Here is a 21,533-nt window from a genome sequence, read left to right as displayed (position 1 = left end):
AAACAAACAATATATTTATCTAATACAAATATAACATCAATCACAATATTTTCTTGAAGTCTTTGGAGTAGATGCTCTCCTAAAGTTATTCTGTGGTTGAACTAAAATAGGCATTTTAATTTTCCTTTTTTCAACCTTTGGCGTTTCATCAGGCAGTAAACTCTTGATTGTCATCATGAGTTCATTTGGTCTCGCATGTGGCATCAGCTCAGGAATAGGTTTCAATGGCTGATATCTGATGTTTTCGTTTTCAATCATGTTTGGAAGGCTTTGAGGGATATAGTTTGGTGGATTATCCATGTAGTCATCAATTATTCGTATAATCTTTCCGTAATCGTAGTCAGGATCTGTGATTTTCGGTTCAACTTTCTTTTCTTTTTCTTTTTGTAAATTTTTCTGTTTTTCTTCTTCCTCTTTTTTGTAAAACTCGGCAGCGTATTCAGAAAGTGACTGTTTCTTTGGCTTTTCTGGTGAAGAAACAGCTCCTAACATCGATTTCAAGCTCTGGGAAGACTTAGAATGCAAATCATCTGAACTTAAATCTCCAAATCCAATAACAGAGTTATTCGATTGGCCAAAAATCAAGGCACCTTTCTTAAAGTGTCTTTCGTCTGTAAGGAAAGGTGCTTCGTTAACCCATGTTGTCTTATCTTCATAATTCCATTTAGTTTCATCACTAAAGAATCCAATATACGTGAAATCGGATGCATCGTAAAGTCTTACGCATTTATCTGTACCGCACGTTACCAAAACTTTGTTTTCTTTGACTAATACGATCGCTGTAATTTCATCTCTATGACAACGATGGATATCGACACCTTCAAGGCCAATTGTGTCTCCTATCTTCTTAATCTTCCACTTCTTAACGTATCCAAGTGTATCTCCTGTGAATAAAAATTCGTTTTCATGGTCAATTGTAATTGTTGTCAATGAATGTCTGGCAGTTATCTCATGAGCATGCAGTGTTTTGACGAATTCAAGCCTTGGTAATGTCATAATGTGTAAATTTCCTGTTGAATCACCAATTAACAATGTATTATCAATTGTGCGCATAACTTCTACTCCTGTAGCTGGTTTTAATGCGCAAGCTGCAACTGGAACGTTCGTATCGAATGACCAACATAAGATTTCTCCGTTTACTGTTCCACTGACAACTCCGCCGTTGAATCCTATTGCTTCGCTGATATCGTGTGTGTGTCCTGTGTATGATCTGAGGAGTTCCCAGACTTGGCCGAGTTCGATGTAGAGCCAAATTGTTTTATCCCAGCCAGCTCTTATCAAATAATCTTTTCCTTGGGCAGAGAAGCACTTCATTACTGATACTAATGATTTTGCACCAACTAAATTATGATCTGCGATGCGAGTTCCAGAATTATAATTCCATTGTGCAACTTTATTGGAAAAAGTTGTAGTTATAAGAGTTCTTCCCTTACAATCCAATGTTGCAGCTGATATTTCTGAGTATTTGTCATCCAATGGCTCAATGTGACTCATTTCGCAAGTTCCTGTTGAAATATTCCACGCTTTGATAGCACAGACAGTATCAACAGTCACTACTTGGTCAAATTCCGGTGCCGAGAAAACTCCGACGATAGTACGCGAATGAGTTGTTTTCTCAAATTGGTCGTTTTTGGAAGACATATCTTCAGCCCATTTTACGGGGAATGATGCCGCACTTATCAGCTGATTGCGATGCGGATCGAAAAACAAGGCGGAATAGTGGTTTTCTGGACGTAATACTGCTGGATCTGTCCATTCCTTCATTAATCGATAACTTGAAGCGTCCCAGAGTCTGAATTCCTTTTTATTAGTCATTGATACGATATAATTCTCTTTCGTGGTCGTTGTGTAATTTACAATTTTGACAACTTGGTTGTAGTGTCCTCCAAGCTTTGAAATCTTCTTGCCACTACCGTGTGACCATATATAAGCATCTCTGGAGATTCCACAAGTCGTCAGGCACTTTTGTGTCAAATTGTAAACGAAACAACAGATTGGCTCATTATCTTTGAAAACTTGTGTCTGTTGGATTGTTGCTGAATGTGGTGAATAAGTGAAAAAGACAACTCTCATATCCAAACTTGAAGTTGCGTATGTTGTTGCGTTAATAACGTCAACTTGAGTAATTTTTCCACGATGTAGTTTAACATGAGTTATTCTGTTTATATGGAAGTCGGTCCCTGACCTTCTTTTTGGTAATGAAAGGTTATATACTTCAATCTGTCCTTGATCATCGCCAACAAAGAACGGTACATCGTATTCTGACACAATTGAATTCTCTGCAATGCATAATGCAGATGGAACATTGAACATTGGCATGTCTGAAGATTTCAACGTTCTTAATGTCTGTTTTGACTGATCTTGTGTCATATTCTTAATCATTCTTGCTGTAGGAGATGCACATACTTCTATTGGAAGTCTATTCAAAGTTTCAATGTCATAAAATAATAATCTTCTATTTGTAGTAGCTAAAGCGAGTGTACTTGTGTTATTGAATACAACACCACAACAGAAAAGTGATGTATCATTGATTACACGTTTATACGCAAGATCACTGCAATTCCAAAATCTGACTGAGTCGGAAGATATAGTTATGTATTCGTTTGTCTTATAAGATGCAAGTATTTGGCATACCATTTCGCGATGACTCTGATTTTTGTTCTGAGGAGGTGTTGGCCACTTGCGAATGAATTGAATTGCTTCTCCTGACTTTTTGAAATCGCTACCATTTGTTTCTTTCAGTAAATAGTGTACGAGCTTACCCCATGATATCTTTCCTTCTGCTGTTGCATCGATTCTTTTGAAAAATAAGGAAAATTCTGGTCGATTTAAAGTTCCGTCGTGAATAATTTGTCTTATTCCTGAAGAATCCCATCTAGATTGGTCCAAGTACCCAAGGTTATCAGGATCCGCTTCTTCAAAGGCTTTTCGTAGTTTTTGAAGAAATTGTTGTTGATAAGACTCATTTCTTTGTATATTTCTACGACCAAGCCTTGATTGCGTAGAACTTGGAGGCCGACTCCATTCCGTACGCTGCGGAATGCCTTTTATTCTGTCATCTTCTGGAAAAACGAAATTCATTTTCTTTGCTCAAAAATCTTTGAAAATTTTAACAGACATAAAAGTGACAAAATATTGGACTGAAAAGTGACATTTACAAAAAAGGTGACAATTGTTAGAAAAGAATAAATGTCGAACCTTTCCTTAGAAGAAACAGCCACAATGGCTTACAGAAATGATGATTTCCTCCAAATGAACTTGCTAACAATAGGAAACCTGTTTAATTCCTATTTTAACAACAGTCCATTTTATGATCCAACTTGTTTGAATGAACAAGTCAACAGATATGAAAAATTCACTGATATTTTCGATGAAAATGGTATCACATATAGATTAACATACGTTCAAATCCAAGAACCGAATTTTTTGAAGACACTTGACCCTGCAAACCCTCCTAAAGAGCTAATCTTGGAAACTGAACAGGAGATATATGCTCCTGAAAAAGCCAACTATCCGATTACGACAGGACTTTGCGTAATTTCAAAATACAGAACAAGACTTCAAGATCATGGCGAACCTATCAAGGAATTATTAGCCCAATATTATATGATTGATGCTACTATCTATCAGGCCCCGGATTTGTACTCTTTAGTCACATCCAATTTCAGAACCGCGATTTTCAATTTAAGAGAAGCCATTCGTGATGCTGACTCTGCTTATAAGTGGACACCGGAAATGAGATACCAAAAAGCAAACGTCAACATCCCAACAAAGCCACCTTTCTTATTTGGAGCATATGAAATGGAAAACATCATCGCAGAACACAGCATTGAAAAAGATCTACAAAAATACTTCATTGGCCAAGTAATTGCTCAATTACCTCAATAATTTCTGATTCAACTAATTCTTGTTTATAATAAAGTACTAATATACAATTTGTTATATATTCGACTTCATTTTTTCCAGATCTCAAAAAAAATATTAAAAATAATTTTGATGAATCTTAAGAAAAAGCTTAATTTGGTTGAATTTCATTGTCCGGATTGATTTCATTAAGTAGTTTCTGTGCTAAAGTATTGATTTCTTCGTTTGTTGAATCAATCAAACAATTAAGCATTGAAAGGACAAAATCTACGTCAATAACTTCTGAAAGTTCTTGCATAAAATCTTCAAGTAATATTAGTGTATTTAATTGATATTTTTCGGAAGAATCGTCCGAAGCAAGGTCAAAAACCTCTGTTAGATATTCTACTGTTTTAGGACTATCATCTATTATTAATGCTCTTGATCTTATTAGATTGATAAACATAAAAAGAAAATTTTCTTTCATTGGAAACGTCATTTCATCGTAATGGTCTGAATATTTTTCAAGAATGTCGGAATTGATTATTTCAAGAGCGGATTCTGTATGAACAGCGACGTTTGATAATAAAAATAATATTTTTGCGTGAGGAAGATCAGGATTATCAATTAATTGCTTTGTAACATCTGTAACATGCTTATATAATTTGTTTTGGATGAATTCGTCTGGATATTGAACAATAATTTGGTTCCAAATAGCGCAAATTTCGCCGCAGAAAGGAATCTCCCATTGATTTTGAAATAGGTTGTTCCATATACTTAAAAGCTTTTGAACAAATTTCGAATCAAACAATGTTGCAAAGTTTGAAGTCCAATTCATCATAATGTAATGAAAAATTTTCAAATTAATGTAAATTGAGATATTATTTTCAATTGAATCTTTGGCCGCACCTAATGGATAGCTAATTGCTTCGAAACCATCAACATACGAATGTAATACATAGTTCTTTGAATTCTTCAATGTAATGTAAATAAACGAAAGCATATTGGATTTGTCTTTAACTGTTTTTGTATTAATTAAGAGCGTTGAAACTCTTCTGAGTATGTTATATTTGCAAACTAATAATTCGCAAAAGTTTGGCTCATTAATAATGAGAGAAGCTAATATACTTATAACGTAAGGCATTAAAATCGGATTTGAAATGTTAGGTAGAAAATATTCGGTATATTTGTAATAATTATTAATGTTTGTGGGTGCAACCTGTAAGATTCGAGTTAAAATGCGTAATACTAGCTCTGTTACTGGTGTAATTGCTGATTGAATGAGAATTGCTATCAAAAAATTTATTGTGTTTGTTTCATCGATTAAGGTAGTAATATCATAATGTACAAGAGATAGTTTTTGATCGATTTCCATTAGTAAATTTTGAGGATTATCATCTGAATCAAGATTGATAAGTAATTCATTAAGAATTGAGTTCAATTCTGGATCAACATCATTTTCTGCGAACATTTCTGGTCTGATAATGATGTCTTCTTCTTTTTCCGGACCAAGAATTATTTCAGCATTATCAGTTTTATAAGAAATCATTCATAAAATTGGACTGTTTTTGTATTCCCAAAACTATATTTCAGTAGTTTTCTGATATCACCGAGGATAAAATTGAATTTAATGACTAATAAAATAATTGTAAATTATTATAACGAATTAAAGTGAATTATCAAACAATTTCGATATTTTCAAAATTATTAAATATATCTAAGCATTTAAAATTTTCCAAAATCTCTAAAAAAATTTCAAAATCCAAAAAAGAATAATAAAATCCCTATATTTTTAATTCAAAAAACTTTTTTCAAAGTTTTCTTGGAAAAAATACTATCTATTTCAAGTACATCACTCCAATCATAGTTCATTTTTCTAGAGTCAATTTTGTCTAATAATTCTAATCAAATTTGATTATTTCGATAGACTTAAATTTAAGGCAGTAGGTAGATGGGTTAATCTGGAATTTCTGTGACATGCATTTATGTCTGGAAACAATCATACAAATTCTTTTTGTTTCAATATTTTGTTAGATTATTAGGTTAATTTTAAGTATGTTTATTAACATTTTAACTTTCATTAAGATCTAAGTATTTATTTCAGACAAAGCAATAGAAATAAAGACTACCTGACTTGAATACGTATGCATTATGAAAGATCATCTAACAGTATCCGTTACAACAAATACACTTGAACCATAGGATTTGGCTATTAATATATAATTTACGATGTTTTGCTATTTTTCCAAAATTCATTTTAAATAACGTTTTGATTGAATGAATTCCATGAATTTCTATATCCAAACAATCCATGCTGATATATTTCAATCAATATTTATGATCCCAGTCAATGATTTTGACATGTCGATAGACAAGAAGAAACATGAAATGCTGGATAACAATAATAGTTCTTGAATGAATATCTTATAGTCTACAAATCCACCATTGTTATTGCGTTATTTCACATATATAAATTAAATCAAAATTCATAATTTATATCCGAAATCTTTGCAGTCATTGTTTTCCACATGTATGACATAGTATTATTCTCATAATGAATTTTAAAGATATTTTAGATGGTAAAATATTGATATATGACTTTCAAATTTTTTAATGTCTGAAGAAGACGTTAATCCAAATAGATACAATGAGCTACGAAGCATCTGTAAATACCACATAGATATATACAATGCGTTATACCAGCTGAAAACTGAAAATGATGAAGATTTAAAGTCAATTTACAAACAAATCAAAACAGAACTGATTGAATCAAAGAAACGTCATCCTAAAAGCATTATAAAAGATATTTTAATGATCATTCAGTATAACAATCGCTATACAAAGTCATATTTGACACTTGCCAAATTCGTTTGTGATGATTATCATATAACAGAAGTCAACGATATCCCAATAGTATCAAACTTCCTGTTTTATAAAGAATATGGAATTAAATTAGACAAATCTGATGATTTCGAAGAATTTAAACCTGAAAATCTGGATATTCATACAGAAGACACAATTTACAGAGCAATTATGTATAATAACCTAGAAAGATTCATCTGCTTCACAGAAAGAGAAGCCTTTGATAAAGATCAAAGACTTGAAAGTCATTTATATCCATATTCTGAAGTAGGATATTCATTACTTGAATTATGTTGTTATCATGGAGCAGTGGATTGTTTCAAGTTCTTAAGAACGAAATTTAACTCCGAAATAACTGAAATATGTCTGGAGTTATCATTTTTAGGCGGAAACAAAGATATCATGAGTGAATATTTGAAATATCAAAAACCAGATAAAGAATGCATGGAATATGCAATTATCTCACACAACATTGATTTTGTTACATTCGTAATGAATGAATACAATTTAATAATTAAATTAGATTATTGTAAAGCATTTAACAATGTTGAATCATTTTTAGTTTATTTTGATCAAACTAATGATATTAACAAATGCTTTCTTTATTCAGCAAAGTTTGACATCCCATCTCTTTGTGAATATTTTCTCTCTCATTGTGCAAACGTCAATGAAAAAGATGAATATGGAAAAACTGCTCTTCATTATGCAGCAGAGAATAATAGTAAAGAAACTGCTGAATTTCTTATTTCACATGGTGCAGATATCAATGAAGAAAATAATGATGGAAAAACAGCTCTTCATTGTGCAGCAGAGAATAATAGTGAAGAAACCGCCGAATTTCTTATTTCTCATGGTGCAAACATCAATGAAAAAGATGAATATGGAAAACCGCTCTTCATTATGCAGCAGTGAATAATAGTAAAGAAACTGCTGAATTTCTTATTTCACATGGTGCAGATATCAATGAAGAAAATAATGATGGAAAAACAGCTCTTCATTGTGCAGCAGAGAATAATAGTGAAGAAACCGCCGAATTTCTTATTTCTCATGGTGCAAACATCAATGAAAAAGATAATGATGGAAAAACCGCTCTTCATTATGCAGCAGAGAATAATAGTGAAGAAACCGCCGAATTTCTTATTTCACATGGTGCAAACATCAATGAAAAAGATGAATTTGGAAAAACCGCTCTTCATTATGCAGCAGAGAATAATAGTGAAGAAACCGCCGAACTTCTTATTTCACATGGTTCAAATATCAATGAAAAAGATGAATTAGGATCAACCGCACTTCATTGTGCAGCAGAGACTAATAATAAAGAAACTGCCGAATTTCTTATTTCTCATGGTGCGAATATCAATGAAAAAGGTGGATTTGGATCAACCGCTCTTCATTGTGCAGCAGTGAATAATAGTAAAGAAATAGCTGAACTTCTTATTTCTCATGGTGCAAACATCAATGAAAAAGATAATGATGGAAAAACCGCTCTTCATTATGCAGCAGAGAATAATAGTGAAGAAACCGCCGAATTTCTTATTTCACATGATGCCAAAAATAAAGTTTCTACATAAGACAAGCATGTCATGAAGCTTTTTGTCAGAATGAAATAAATAAAGTTTAATGATCTGTAGCGTGGATGTATATACTTGCAACAATTCTTTAGGTAAAAAAATCAATTTTGATATAATATAATTTCGGGCTTCAGTTGGCTAGGCTTGCCCTTCGGGCAAGCCTAGCCAACTTCAGCAAAATAAATATATTATGATTATAGGAAATGAGTTTATCCAATGAAATTTTAATTTGAGTAATTAATATTATATTTTAAAGATTATTATGTAAAACATATGAGGAATTTTTATATGCATCGAAGTGGTTTAGAGAATACTTTGAGATTTTAGAGATTTTTCCAAAAAATATTGAAAGCAAAGCATTTATTAAGAATTTGTTTAGAAATGAATACAGTTAGATAAGACATTAGATCAGTTTGTTACTTGACAAAATTAGAGCTGAAGTCATTATCATAAATGAAAATCATGTCTTAACTATAGCAAACGGAAGTAACGTATTTGAAACATTAATAGTCTTATCGTAATCTGATATTTATGCGATCATAGATATTATTTTGAGAAACTATTTCGGAATTTATGCAATTTGTAAGGATATTTAGGAGCTCTAAAGTTAACAATTAATAAAGCACATGATAACAAAGAACGTGTTATAGATGAAAATCTAGAATTTTAGAATTTTCAATTTTAATCTGTAACCAAATGTGCAAATTGTGAATCATTTAAGGTATGATGGAACACCAATGATGCATTAGATCAATGTAATACATTAGAAGTTTGTGCGGAATGTCTGGTTAAGAAAATATGAAAATATGAAATGAAAATGAATTATTTCTCTCAATTTTTCATACACTTTTTGTCTATCGTTGACGTAGTGGTGCTTCGCGCCGCTAATCATATTTTGAGAACAACTTTGGTTGTTTGTTCGGCAAAGTTATTTCAACGAATTTTGATTTGTAATCAGATGTAATGTAATAATATCGGATTTTTTTGTTGTAAACAGAAATTCATCAAAAGTGACACCTCAGAAAAGCTAAAATATTGAATTTTTGGAACTTTTGATAGAGCACGTTTTTAAATATTAATTAAAGTAAATGTATATTTTGTAAAGATTCTTTTTAATAAAAAAATAAAATTTTGAAGAAGAACACAAAATCTTCTGAAAAATAATATCACATAAACTCATATTATTTTCTAAATATAACTATTTTATATAAAAATCAAATTCAATGATCTTAAAAGCGAAGGATAAACCTCAAAATTTACGAATATAATGAGTGGGAATATAATGCTTATCTATCATAAAACCATATGAAATATCAATTTTTGATTAAATAAAAACATTTAATCAAAGTCAATTTTATTTTTCATATTCAAATGGACTGAGTGTTAACATTTAACATTTTTTGCTAATTGTCGTCAAAAATTAGGCGTAAAGCAAAAATTGATATTTCATATGGTTTTATGATAGATAAGCATTATATTCCCACTCATTATATTCGTAAATTTTGAGGTTTATCCTTCGCTTTTAAGATCATTGAATTTGATTTTTATATAAAATAGTTATATATTAGAAAATAATATGAGTTTATGTGATATTATTTTTCAGAAGATTTCATTCTATATGCCTATGAAAAGTACTCTCAAAACTAACTTTTTCCTAATTATAATTAAATCTAGAATATTGTATTATGCTTAGTATTATTTCATTTTTCTCATTCAATTTAGAATTTACAAATGTCAAAAAATTGAGAGCTGTCACTTTTGATGAATTTCTGTTTATTACATTTTTTTGACTTTTGATAATAAATAATTAATAAATATTTTGAAAAGTCATTTTATTCGCTATTTAATTGGCGCAAAGCGCCAATCAAATAACTTAAATTAATAACATGATATTATTTCAAATATGATGAAAATTTTTGAGTGAAAACTATCAAAATTAAGTCTTAAAAAATAGATATTTAAAAATGATTTTTGATTGTTACACTACTTGCGAAAAAATGTCGATTAATCTTCTATATATATATCATCTATCGGCGCGCTCCGCGCGCCGATAGATGAATGACAAGGCTGTCATGCATCAGTGTGTTATAACAGATCGATTTTATTTGAAATTTCATAAATTAATAATTATAATAAATTTGATATTCAGAGACGGCGCTACGCGCCTTATAGCATTCTGGGCACTTACATGCCCAGAATGCAAGCTTGAGAAATTTGAAACTTCGTTCCAAATTTCTGCCTTGCTGTTTAGCAAAACGAAAGTCAGTACAAAAAAAAATTTTGAAATTGAGAATAAAAATAATATCATGATTTTTTGTAATATATGGATTTTTTAGAAGATTTTAGAGATTGAAGTCTCAATTTATAAAAATTTTTTAAATTGAGAGGAATTTTAATGATATTATTTTATTTGATATTTGGATTTTTAGAAGATTTTAGAGATTGAAGTCTCAATTTAAAAAAATTTACAAAAAATAATCGTAAAATAATCGTTTTTGTTCAAATCCTTTTCATTTCGGGAAATTGAAGTTAAATATCAAAGAGACAGTCTATGTTTATGTTAAATCAAATCATTAAAAAGCGTTTTGATGACTTTTTCTAACCGCAAATTGTCACTTTTTAATGTTTTAAAATTATTATATATCCTATATGCATATAAGATATAAATTAATATTAAAACTCCAAAATCGATTTTTGAGAGAATCAAATTTATCACATCTCATCGTTGTTCCGAATTAATATTTTATTTGTAATGTATATATCATCACAATTACATTTATCATATTAAAATTCAAAAATAATTTTTGAGTTTCAGATCTCCCTAATTTCCCATATAAATCCATGTTTATTTTATTAAAAATATGTTATTAATATAATTATAATTCAAAAGCCGCGATCGGGGTAACTATTTTGTATATATATAGAACCCATTCATGTCTCTCGCTCTGTCACTTTTTGGCGCACTCGCTTCGCTCGGGGCGCCAAAAAGTGACAGAGCGAGAGACATAATGGACAAGGCTGTCACGCACCAGCGTGTTATAACAGATCGATTTTATTTGAAATTTCATAAATTAATAATTATAATAAATTTGATATTCAGAGACGGCGCTATGCGCCTTTTAGCATTCTGGGCACTTACGTGCCCAGAATGCAAGATTGTCTATTATGTAGAAACATTTCTCCGCGCGCCGATAGATGAATGATAATCGGATTGTCTATTATCGGTTCTCCACACCGATAGTTCTCACAAAATTAACCTTTTTCTTTTTTGTCGTATCTCATAACTTCAAATCTTAAAATGATTAGCAATAAAATACGTCAAGCAATGATATCTTTAAATCGGCAAGAAGGAACCACTCAAATAACAACTTCAGCTATCCAACGAATTAAAACAATAATCCTAATTATACTAAGATATTCAGATACACCGATAATTATTATGAATAATATCGGAATTTCCTTTCAAAACAATGTACTCTTACTTGACTTCAGCAAGATTGGAAAAGTCATGATGATGTCCTTAGGAAGCATTAAGAAATCGTTAGAAAATTCAAATTTTTCGCAACTTGATATTACAGTTCAAAATCATAGTGGGAGTGAATGGAGAGCATTTAAAATTCCACGAAAAGGAGAAGGACAATCTTTTCTTCAAGTAATGGCAAATAAGAAATTTATTTCCGAATTGGATTTTAATAAACAATCAAACAGAGCTGATACAAATGTGAGTCAATCGCCAAAACCTCCTACTTATTGCAATCCTCCTCATCAAAGAGAAATTTTATGTTCATCTACGAAATTATTCGGATCAAATCCAAATGAAAAGCAAGAAAAATCATTTAAATATTTAAGCATGGATACATACACTCTTCCTGTTTTTAATACAAAGAAAATCAGCACAACAACTAATCCAAAAAGTGATTCATTGTGCTTATTGATAAGTAAAACGAGTCCAAATATACTTACGTTTGATTCTTTATATCATGGTGATCAAATTCTTTCTGAATCTATATTTCCAACAGAAGTTGAGTAACTTTCATCCCATGATCCTAAAAAACTGTATCTTAAAGAATACATGTAAATATTATACTTTTGTTTGTAATAAAAATTATATATTTGTAATTTTTAGATACAAGTAGATATTTGAAGATTTTAATAAGTTGGCACGCCTTGAATTTAGTAGTACATCAATATTTATTATATGAAATATTTTACATTACTAAAAAAAAGGAGAAAATCAAATTCATTCAATAAAGATGCTGAATTTCGACATTTATTGTTTCTAAGTTTCTTTGATTTTGGAAATATTATAGATTCATGGACTAATGATTCTGGTTGTTGTTCAAATTTTGAGTAGAATTTTAAATGTGTGTTTAAAAATGAAAATAATAAGAGCTAATCGATAAAGATAATATTTACAATATATATACAAACAAAATATAATAGTGTTATTAATAGATCAGTTGTTGTTTCCATCAGATCCGAAGTAACAAGTTTTATTGATCTTGATTAAGTCTTTTATTGGTTTATTGCAATACATGCATTGTTTAACAGTATTTTTGCAATAATGACATGAAACAAATGAGCTACAAAACGGACAAATGTAACTTGAAACGTGTTTTCTGCAAATAGGGCAATCAGATGGAAATTCCTCAAACGATCTAAGTTGTTGCTTTAGTTCTTCTGATTTTTCACATAATTCTTCATATTCAACTAATTTCTGATAATTAATTGGTTTTTGATTAGAATTAGAGCTAAAAGACGGATATTTCCATTGACTTCTTAATACAGCAACTCTTAAATTTGCAATAGCAATGTCAATTTCGGTAGTATCAAAATTGATAATTTTTCTTTGATTTTGTTGACCAGTTATCTGGTTCTGGAGGAAGTCAGTGAATGTCTGATTGAACAACAATTCAGGAATGAAAGATCTGATGTAGGAAACCAAAGAATTCAGGTGAATTGCTGTAAAACCACTGAATTCTTTACCAATTTCACTAAGAATCTCTTTCTTATCCTTAAACATTTGTTCGTAATCAGGAATTTCATTAATATTATTTTCAATGGTATTTTGTAAACTTCTCAATTTTTCTTTACATTCCAAAATTTTTCCATTTTTGGAACAGTAAAAAGCGGCATGAATGAAAGGTTCGACTTCACAAGCTTTGACATATTTAGCTACATCGATTTCTCCGTTGTTATCAAGGATTTCAAGAGCTTCTTCTATCTTTTTTAGAGAATTTTTACAAAATGGAAGAAAATCAACGAATCTTTGCTTCTTTTCACTGAACATGTACTGAACATCGTTTATCTGCTTTGTCAATTGGTTTAATTTCATTGCCAATTCTGTAATAGCCTCTTGTAAATTTCTAGCATCAGGTTTTTGAATTGTGTTGATTTCTTCCATTGTATTTTGTATCATAGTGAACATAGTTCTGAAATTATCGAACTCTTGCTGCCAATCTGGCGTTTTTAATTTAATATAATTTTCTAAAACGAGAAAACAATTGGATTCATATGGAACACAGCCGTCAATGATAGTATCAATCTTTTTATTATGTAATTCTTGTGCTGCTGTAAGTAAATAAGGATAATTTTCGAGATATATCAAAAATAAAATTAATCTTTCAACGGAATCGTCCATTTTTAACAAATCAGTTAACATTTCTGAGTCATTTGGATGACATCCTTTAAGGAATAAGTAGATGGAAGCATCGTTATCATAGCTAGAAGCTGAATAATCTAAAGCATTATTTCCGTTTGTGTCTGTTTGATTAATATCGGCACCAAACTGTAGTAATAATTGCATTGTTTCTGTTAGATTGTATCTCGCTGCAATGTTTAAAAGAGTTGAAGAAAATAAAACTTTGTTATCGGCTTTTAGCTTTACATCAATGATATCATCAAACTTAAGACCTGAAATCATTGCATCCATCAATGATTTTTCAGTTAAATTGCGTAAAAAGTCAATAACTGCATCTGGTCCGTTCAATTTTTCTTTGAAAGCTTCCGAAATGTCTCTATCTTGCATATTAACTTTGGAATCTTTAATTATATTTGCATAATTTTCATTAATTTCTTGAATATTAATTTTATTGAGGTCATTTTTTGTAATAATACTTGTAATATGCTTCATTTGCAAACTCCTTGCCATTTTATAGGCGTTGGCACCTACGAAAATTAAAAAACATTCTTGAAATTGAATGAAATCAAAATTATTTTGGAAAAAATCAGTTTCAAAATAAAATTGATTGTGAATATTACTAATATTGCGTAATTTCTCATCGTTCGAGTTACAAATAAACTGTTTCGAAGTGAAAATGTTATGATGCTCTTTATCAACTAAAATTATAAAGGATAAATCATTATTCTTTGAGAACAGATCTGATATCATTTTAACCGATTCATTATAATCGGAAACTTCAATAATCTCATTCTTTACAAGATTTTGCATAACATGAAAGGAAAAGGTGACACATAAAAATTATACATCATATAACGAATTTGGAATAAGGGTTTCGTTTTGCTAAAATTGTCACTTTTATAGCATATTTGTTTTTGGATGTTTTGCGAAACCAAAAAAAAACTATGATATACAATGTGTGTGTAAAGAAAATACTTTATTTACTAGTTAAAAAATCATTTGGTATTGATCAAGTTATTTTTTCTGGATAAGATATTATATGGATAATTGGATAGAAAATACAATTATATAATCTTGTACCTGGTTTAATTAAGCTAATTGTCATCAGAAACTTGTAATTTTTATGAATTTCAGATTTTCTTTTCATTACTGCTTTTCTTAATAAGTCATGTTCTTATTTACGTTATAAAGTATGATATTTACAAATATCAAGTTATCATGTTTTTTGAGAAATTATGAGAAACAAACAAAAATGAAAAAGATAGGAATAGCAATGAATAGTGATGTGGGTATAGAAAATGTAAGAGATATGAATGCAAAGCAATCAGTATTTAGGATATTGACCATAGATTTCGAAAAAAAAATGCTGCATATTGAGCGAAAACTATGATTATATTATAAGGCTGTCATTTAAAGCATAATGAAACTATTCCCTTTTCATTTTAATCGAATAAGATAGTAAAGATTTTTGAATTAGCTAGAAACTGATGAGATGTTTTCACAAATCAGATTTTTAATCTCTATAATGCATAATTCACTCAATATCTCAATTTTGATATTGCGAGATATTTTTGCTATCGGTTTCGCAATTTTGACACAATAGCAAGAGGGTTCTATAAGCATTATTATCAACGTAGAATCTGAATATCATATCAGAAAATGTCGCAAATCTGACATTTACCCGACCAAATAGCAAAAATAATTGAATACTTTTCGCAAAAACTTTAAAAATCGATAAAAATATGAAATATAGATATTAAAGAGACTTTTTATATAATATTCATAAAGATTTTCCAAAAATATGATACCGCAAAATTAAAAAAGTGACGTCTTGAGTGGAGTCAAAGGTCGAAATTGCTAGCTAAATGTTTTTTAGCGAAATTGCGTATTGTACGTTTTTTTCGCAAAACGAAACCCTTATTTGGAACTATTATGTATGTCTAATAACACTCATCATTTCATATTTCGTATCAAGGATGATAAGGTTTTTCAATTGGAAAAATATCGAGCTTTCTTTCAAAATTGAAATGGTTTAAATTCTTTACTTGCCCCTTATCAACGTAACATATTTAATACAATGATCAATAAGAATAATTATGTTATTTCTACTTTTGAGTTTTTGCCAAGAGTGCTCAGAATGTTATTAACCGTCGTAACGTCTGAAGTTTATTTTTCGTAAACTTAATTTTTTTTACATTTATGGAGTCTCAATCAAAAAAACCATCAAGCAAATTCTCGAAGAAGAGTAGTGCGAAGAAGGTTGAAACTGAAGAATCGAAAGAGTCTCCTTTAAAAAACAATTTTGATGAATCTAAACCTGAAACAAAGGACACAAATTCAAAGAAAACTAAAGCACCGAAAGAAAAAGGCAGTACTGAAAAGAGCAAAGGAAAGAAATCATCAAAATCTCAAGGGAAAAAGCATCAAAAGAAGAAAGACTCATCGAGTTCTAGCGATGATGAACTTCTTGATGAAGCCGAAAAGGCAGTACTTGATTTAGCAGCAAAAACAAAAATAAACGACGTTAATACAAATAATCAAGATGGTGACAGTGATAATTCTTCCCAAAACTCCGAAAAAGATTCCAAAACTACTAAAGAAAGCAGTAGTAAGCATAGCCCATCTCCAAAATTCAAAGAAAGCCAAGCATCAAAAGATTCTACCTTGAATAACGAAAAAGGAGATGCGGCGTCTAAAAAGTCCTCCAAATCAAAGCGAAAATCTTTATCATCAAAGCACGAAAGCAAAGATTCAACAACAGAAAATAACGCCAAATCCAAATCAAAGCTTCGTAGAAAAGACAGCGATACTGTAGAAGTACAAGTAATGTCTATGCCGTTATTTAAGCTATCAAGCCAAATTCTTAAGGCTACGGATTCGGATAATGCCGTTGAAGTAGAATCAGACAGTTCTGAAGTGTTTGAAGATAACAACAGTACTACAAAGAAAAAGTCAGGCAAGAAAAAGCGAAAATCAATCAGTAAAAGAAAGAAATCTTTAAGTACAATCGAAGAAAAAGACGAAGAACTCTCATTACTAACTAAAAGTCAAAACATTGAAGAAGCCGTAGAGAAATCTCCTAAATCTAGTACTTCAAAAGATGAAAAATCTAAAAATGAAGAAGATGAAGTTAAAACTGAAGCAAAAGTAGAAGAAAACGAAGAGAAACCAAAAGAAGAAAAGAACCCTACACCTAAATCATCCAAATCATCATCAAAATCACCAAAGAAGAAGAAAAATTCGTCATCAAAGAAAAGTGCGAAATCTTCTTTTTCAAAGGTAGAGGATAACAACTCACCATCAAAGGCCGAAGAAACAACTCCGAAGAAGGAAGAAGTTTCCGAGAAATCTGAGAAAGATGTCAAAATACCAGAAAAAATCGAAGAAGTTGCAGAGAAAATTGAAGAGAAGATCGTAAAACAGGAAAAGAAAGAAGAAAAACACACAAAGAACTCTAAATCAGAAAAAATTGAGAAAATTGAAGAAAAAATTTCAGAAAAGTCAGATAGTGATGAAAAAAGCGAAGACAAACCAATCGAAAAAACGAGTCCAGAAAAAACCGAAAAGATTGAAGAAAAGGAGGAAGTTCCCTCTAAAATTGAGGGGGTAACGGCTCCAAACTCCCAAGAAATTCCACCCAAAGCAGAAGAACCGATAAATAACAAGAAAGAAAAGAAAGGAAAAGGCAGGAAGAAGAGCCTTAAGTCCAAGAGGAAGTCCCTGACTGTCCATTCTAATGATGACGAACAAAATAAAGATGATCAAAAGAATCAAGAGCCAATTCCTGAAAAAGTCGAAGAAAAGATAGAGAAAATAGAAGAGAAAGTTCTTGAAGTGAAGAAATCCTCTTCTTCTTCAAGCGATGAAGAAATTAAAGAAAATAAATCAGAAAAAACTTCAGCAGTTAAGTTTGAAACACCAAAGAAGTCATCATCAGACTCATCAAGCTCCAGTTCAGACGAAAAACCAATGGAAAAGCAAGAAATTAAAGAAAATATTACTAAAATCGAAGAAAAAGTTGAAGAAAAACCAGAAGAAGTTAAGAAAGAAGAGATAGTAATCAAAGAAGATAAAGAAAGTTCATCTTCTGATTCCGAATCTAAATCAGAATCCCATTCCATTCAAAACAAGGTAGAAGAGGTCATTTCACCGAAAACTACAAAGAGTGGAAAGAAAGGTACAAAGAAATCCACAAGAAAAGGCAAAAAGTCCAAGAATATCGAGCCAGAAATTCCAAAAGAGGAAGAAAAGCCAAAAGAAGAACCCAAACAGCCAGTTAAAGAGACTTCATCATCTTCGTCTGACTCAGAGGTCCTCCAAAGTCCTCCTTTGCCTGATTCAAAGAAAATTGCGGATTTGATCGTCAACGATATGAATTTGAGCTCTTCATCACCGTCATCTTCAGAGGAAAAACCAATTCCTAAGGAAGAAAAAGAGAATTCGAGTCAGAATTTGGAAGTCAAGGAAATCAACAAATCTGATTCATCATCTGACTCCGAGAAGGCCGAAATTGTTGAAGAAAACAATGAAAAGCCACAAATCCAAGAAATTATTAAAAATAATTCCTCAATTTCTTCAGATTCTGAGAGTTCTTCATCGGAAAAGGTCCAAACAAAGCCTCCGCCAAAGGAAGAATCCAGTTCTTCCAAAGAAGAAAGCTCCAAACAAAATATTTCCAATGATGAGCAGAAAAAGAAGAAACATTCGAAGAAACACCACAAAAACAATGATTCTGCAAACAATTCTACAGATCTCGTTGAGAAAGTTGAAGAAAAAGTTAATAATCAACCAATAATTGCAAAAACACGAGATTTGAATGGCGAAACAACCCAACAAGTAGCCAATACACAAATCACAGAAGAGCCGAAACAAATTTCCAAGGAATTCCTTAATATTGACACATCAGATGTCAAAATCAAAGAATCCAATGGAGCATTCTATCTCACGATCAACTCTGATATAGAACAGACAGAGCAGAAGCCACAACAAGAGCTAACACCGCCAGAAAACCAAGTAAAGAAGGAAAATCCAGAAGAACAACCGAAGAAACAAGAAAAGAACGATGAAAGTGACATGAAGAAATGTCCGGAGTTCTTAAATATCGATACAAGCGATGTAAAAGTCAAAGAATCGAACGGAGCGTTTTATCTGACAATTAATTCAGACGTAGAACCTCCTTCTGTAGATCCTAAGCTTGTAATCGTTCAGCCTGCGAAGAGGGACATCAAGTTGGCCGAAGAAGAGAGCGACGATGATGACAAATTCTTAACTGTTTCATCATCTCCTCCTCCACAGCCAAAGAAGCAGGTAAAGTACTACGGAACATCATCAGATTCTGACTCTGACTATGTTCCACCTCGTAAGACTGCTCCTGCTCCTCCTCTCGTGATTCCAAAGACGAATTATTCAGATGAAGACGATAGTGGGTATAATAATGAGACAACGAGCGAGTTAGAGAGTTTGCATTCACCTAAGATGCCAAGTAATGACGAGAAATCGCCTGTTGGTAAGAATGGAGCGAAGAATTCACCTGGAAGAAGAATTTCATGCGATACTTGGAAGAATTACGATGAAATGATGGACCAGAAGAAGAGTCCTAAGCAAAAGGAAGGCGCTTCTCTTGTTTCATCGCCATCTAAAATTACTAAGTCTTCTCCACAGAAATTCAGGTACATTCCTACATCCAGAGTGAAGAGGTACGGTAAATTCGTAACTGATAAGCATGAAAATGCCGATAAAACTAAGAAAGAGTCGAAATTCTTGCAAGAAACAGAAGACAGCGAGAAATTCATCTCAATTCCAAAGGAGAAAGACACAGAAAACAAGGAAATCCGATTGCTTCCAGTTGTACACCTTTCGCCAGTCAAGAAACACCTTTTATCACCATCGACCAAGTCGAGGTCAATTTCAATTAAACCGCCAAAAGAAATGACGGTTTTTAAGAATAAATTTATTGACAAAGACAATGATAGTGATACGAGTGATGAATTAGATTTGTCATTCCTGGACAAACAAAACGACGAAAACGATTTTGAAGTTGAAAATTCACAGTCTAAGCGAAAGAAAGTCGCAGACAGGCCTCGATCTAAATGGCTGAAGAGGAGTGACTCAGATGACAGTGAAGACGAACGACCAATCAACTACGACAAGATAGAACTTAAACACACATCTCCTAAACTGAAACCTAAGAAAGATAAGAATGAAGAAGGCGGAGAATTGTCCCTTGAAAGCAGAGGAATGCTTGCAATGCTCAAACAGCGATTGGACTGGGGTAACCAGCCGCCAATTAACTATCAAAAATAACTTTTTTATTTTTATATTTTGTATATATATATTTATGTGTAAAAAAATTTGATTTTTTATTAATATTTCCGAAATTTATTTAAAAATTCAATATAATTGAATAGTTTACACGGAACATTTCAAAAACACATCAAAATCAATTTTTTTAATTGAGCTTTATATTATTAATTTCCTATCGATATAGTATCTACACCAATATGATCATTAAAAATGATGTTATCACATGATTTATTATATGCAATTTCACATAGATCTCTAAATTAATATGTTGAATATTGGGGAGAAATTAGTCTTAAAATAATGATTACAATGTAGATGCATACACTACTGCCAACTTACAAAATCTAATCAGCAAATCAAGAAGGAAAAAAGCCGTTTATATGTTAATGCTGTATATGCTTATATTATTGTTTTCGCTTTTTATTAATAAAACATCTCAATTTCATACGACTGACTATTTATCACTCACAATAATCATCTTCAACTCTATGGAGAATAAGTATTCATAATGGTTGTAAATATTAATACACTTTATTTCTACCACAAAATGAAGGATTATTATTTTGTCTGGAAAAGTGACAAAATTATCATTTTCGTCAGACGAATATGATAATTTTTTATTTTCAGGGTCATGCTAAAAAGTTAAATTTATGAGATTTCATTGCAATGATACCTACTTGAATTGTAATGCATCTATTAGGAAATTTTGTTGAAAATAAATTGAATAGTTTGAGTTTATGCAGTTAATAACATAAAATTAATTAATATAAGTCTAGAAATCATTTGATAGAATCTTATGAACAATTTTTGGGACGATATTTTAGTGTCACAAGCCCCAAACCTATTACCGAAATTAATCCTGTTGTAAACAGAAATTCATCAAAAGTGACAGCTCTCAATTTTTTGACATTTGTAAATTCTAAATTGAATGAGAAAAATGAAATAATACTAAGCATAATACAATATTCTAGATTTAATTATAATTAGGAAAAAGTTAGTTTTGAGAGTACTTTTCATAGGCATATAGAATGAAATCTTCTGAAAAATAATATCACATAAACTCATATTATTTTCTAATATATAACTATTTTATATAAAAATCAAATTCAATGATCTTAAAAGCGAAGGATAAACCTCAAAATTTACGAATATAATGAGTGAAAATATAATGCTTATCTATCATAAAACCATATGAAATATTAATTTTTGCTTTACGCCTAATTTTTGACGACAATTAGCAAGAAGAATTGCATGATAAATAAAAACATTTAATCAAAGTCAATTTTATTTTTCATATTCAAATGGACTGAGTG

The 21,533-nt window shown here is 30.9% G+C and overlaps 7 protein-coding genes and 1 pseudogene across 8 annotated transcripts, besides 6 other annotated features; 5 read left to right on the top strand and 3 right to left on the bottom strand.

The window, feature by feature from the left end:
- Nucleotides 1–36: 36 nt before the first annotated feature.
- On the bottom strand, nucleotides 37–3,081 carry TVAGG3_0323310 (WD repeat-containing protein family; the record flags this gene model as incomplete). The annotated part of the gene is made up of 1 exon (XM_001581695.1): nucleotides 37–3,081. One exon carries the CDS (start codon nucleotides 3,079–3,081, stop codon nucleotides 37–39), a length of 3,045 nt encoding a protein of 1,014 aa, XP_001581745.1.
- Nucleotides 3,082–3,159: 78 nt separating this feature from the next.
- On the top strand, nucleotides 3,160–3,922 carry TVAGG3_0323300 (Mediator complex, subunit Med6 family; the record flags this gene model as incomplete). Its single annotated transcript, XM_001581696.1, has 1 exon — nucleotides 3,190–3,888. One exon carries the CDS (start codon nucleotides 3,190–3,192, stop codon nucleotides 3,886–3,888), a length of 699 nt encoding a protein of 232 aa, XP_001581746.1.
- A 93-nt stretch (nucleotides 3,923–4,015) lies between these two features.
- Nucleotides 4,016–5,392, bottom strand: TVAGG3_0323290 (armadillo (ARM) repeat-containing protein family; the record flags this gene model as incomplete). The annotated part of the gene is made up of 1 exon (XM_001581697.1): nucleotides 4,016–5,392. The coding sequence occupies one exon, from the start codon at nucleotides 5,390–5,392 to the stop codon at nucleotides 4,016–4,018; it is 1,377 nt and encodes a 458-aa protein (XP_001581747.1).
- A 1,064-nt stretch (nucleotides 5,393–6,456) lies between these two features.
- Nucleotides 6,457–7,617, top strand: TVAGG3_0323280 (protein kinase protein; the record flags this gene model as incomplete). The annotated part of the gene is made up of 1 exon (XM_001581698.1): nucleotides 6,457–7,617. The coding sequence occupies one exon, from the start codon at nucleotides 6,457–6,459 to the stop codon at nucleotides 7,615–7,617; it is 1,161 nt and encodes a 386-aa protein (XP_001581748.1).
- Nucleotides 7,618–9,261: 1,644 nt separating this feature from the next.
- Nucleotides 9,262–9,299: a mobile genetic element.
- Nucleotides 9,262–9,299: a terminal%2Cinverted (terminal inverted repeat of Banshee-A3 transposon ID:TVAGG3_0323270).
- A 719-nt stretch (nucleotides 9,300–10,018) lies between these two features.
- Nucleotides 10,019–10,055: a mobile genetic element.
- Nucleotides 10,019–10,055: a terminal%2Cinverted (terminal inverted repeat of Banshee-A3 transposon ID:TVAGG3_0323260).
- Nucleotides 10,056–11,261: 1,206 nt separating this feature from the next.
- Nucleotides 11,262–11,479, top strand: TVAGG3_0323250 (annotated as a pseudogene). Its single transcript has one exon. A coding segment is annotated over exon 1 (218 nt).
- Nucleotides 11,480–11,563: 84 nt separating this feature from the next.
- TVAGG3_0323240 (uncharacterized protein) lies at nucleotides 11,564–12,511 on the top strand (the record flags this gene model as incomplete). Its single annotated transcript, XM_001581700.1, has 1 exon — nucleotides 11,716–12,306. One exon carries the CDS (start codon nucleotides 11,716–11,718, stop codon nucleotides 12,304–12,306), a length of 591 nt encoding a protein of 196 aa, XP_001581750.1.
- Nucleotides 12,512–12,672: 161 nt separating this feature from the next.
- TVAGG3_0323230 (uncharacterized protein) lies at nucleotides 12,673–14,725 on the bottom strand (the record flags this gene model as incomplete). The annotated part of the gene is made up of 1 exon (XM_001581701.1): nucleotides 12,733–14,409. The coding sequence occupies one exon, from the start codon at nucleotides 14,407–14,409 to the stop codon at nucleotides 12,733–12,735; it is 1,677 nt and encodes a 558-aa protein (XP_001581751.1).
- A 1,356-nt stretch (nucleotides 14,726–16,081) lies between these two features.
- Nucleotides 16,082–20,268, top strand: TVAGG3_0323220 (uncharacterized protein; the record flags this gene model as incomplete). The annotated part of the gene is made up of 1 exon (XM_001581702.1): nucleotides 16,117–20,220. The coding sequence occupies one exon, from the start codon at nucleotides 16,117–16,119 to the stop codon at nucleotides 20,218–20,220; it is 4,104 nt and encodes a 1,367-aa protein (XP_001581752.1).
- An 812-nt stretch (nucleotides 20,269–21,080) lies between these two features.
- Nucleotides 21,081–21,115: a mobile genetic element.
- Nucleotides 21,081–21,115: a terminal%2Cinverted (terminal inverted repeat of Banshee-A3 transposon ID:TVAGG3_0323210).
- Nucleotides 21,116–21,533: the final 418 nt, after the last annotated feature.

Source organism: Trichomonas vaginalis, chromosome V, assembly GCF_026262505.1.
Source record: "Trichomonas vaginalis G3 chromosome V, whole genome shotgun sequence".
Taxonomy (NCBI): domain Eukaryota; phylum Parabasalia; order Trichomonadida; family Trichomonadidae; genus Trichomonas; species Trichomonas vaginalis.
Note: the sequence above shows the minus strand (reverse complement) of the source record. Positions and strands in the feature narration are given on the sequence as shown.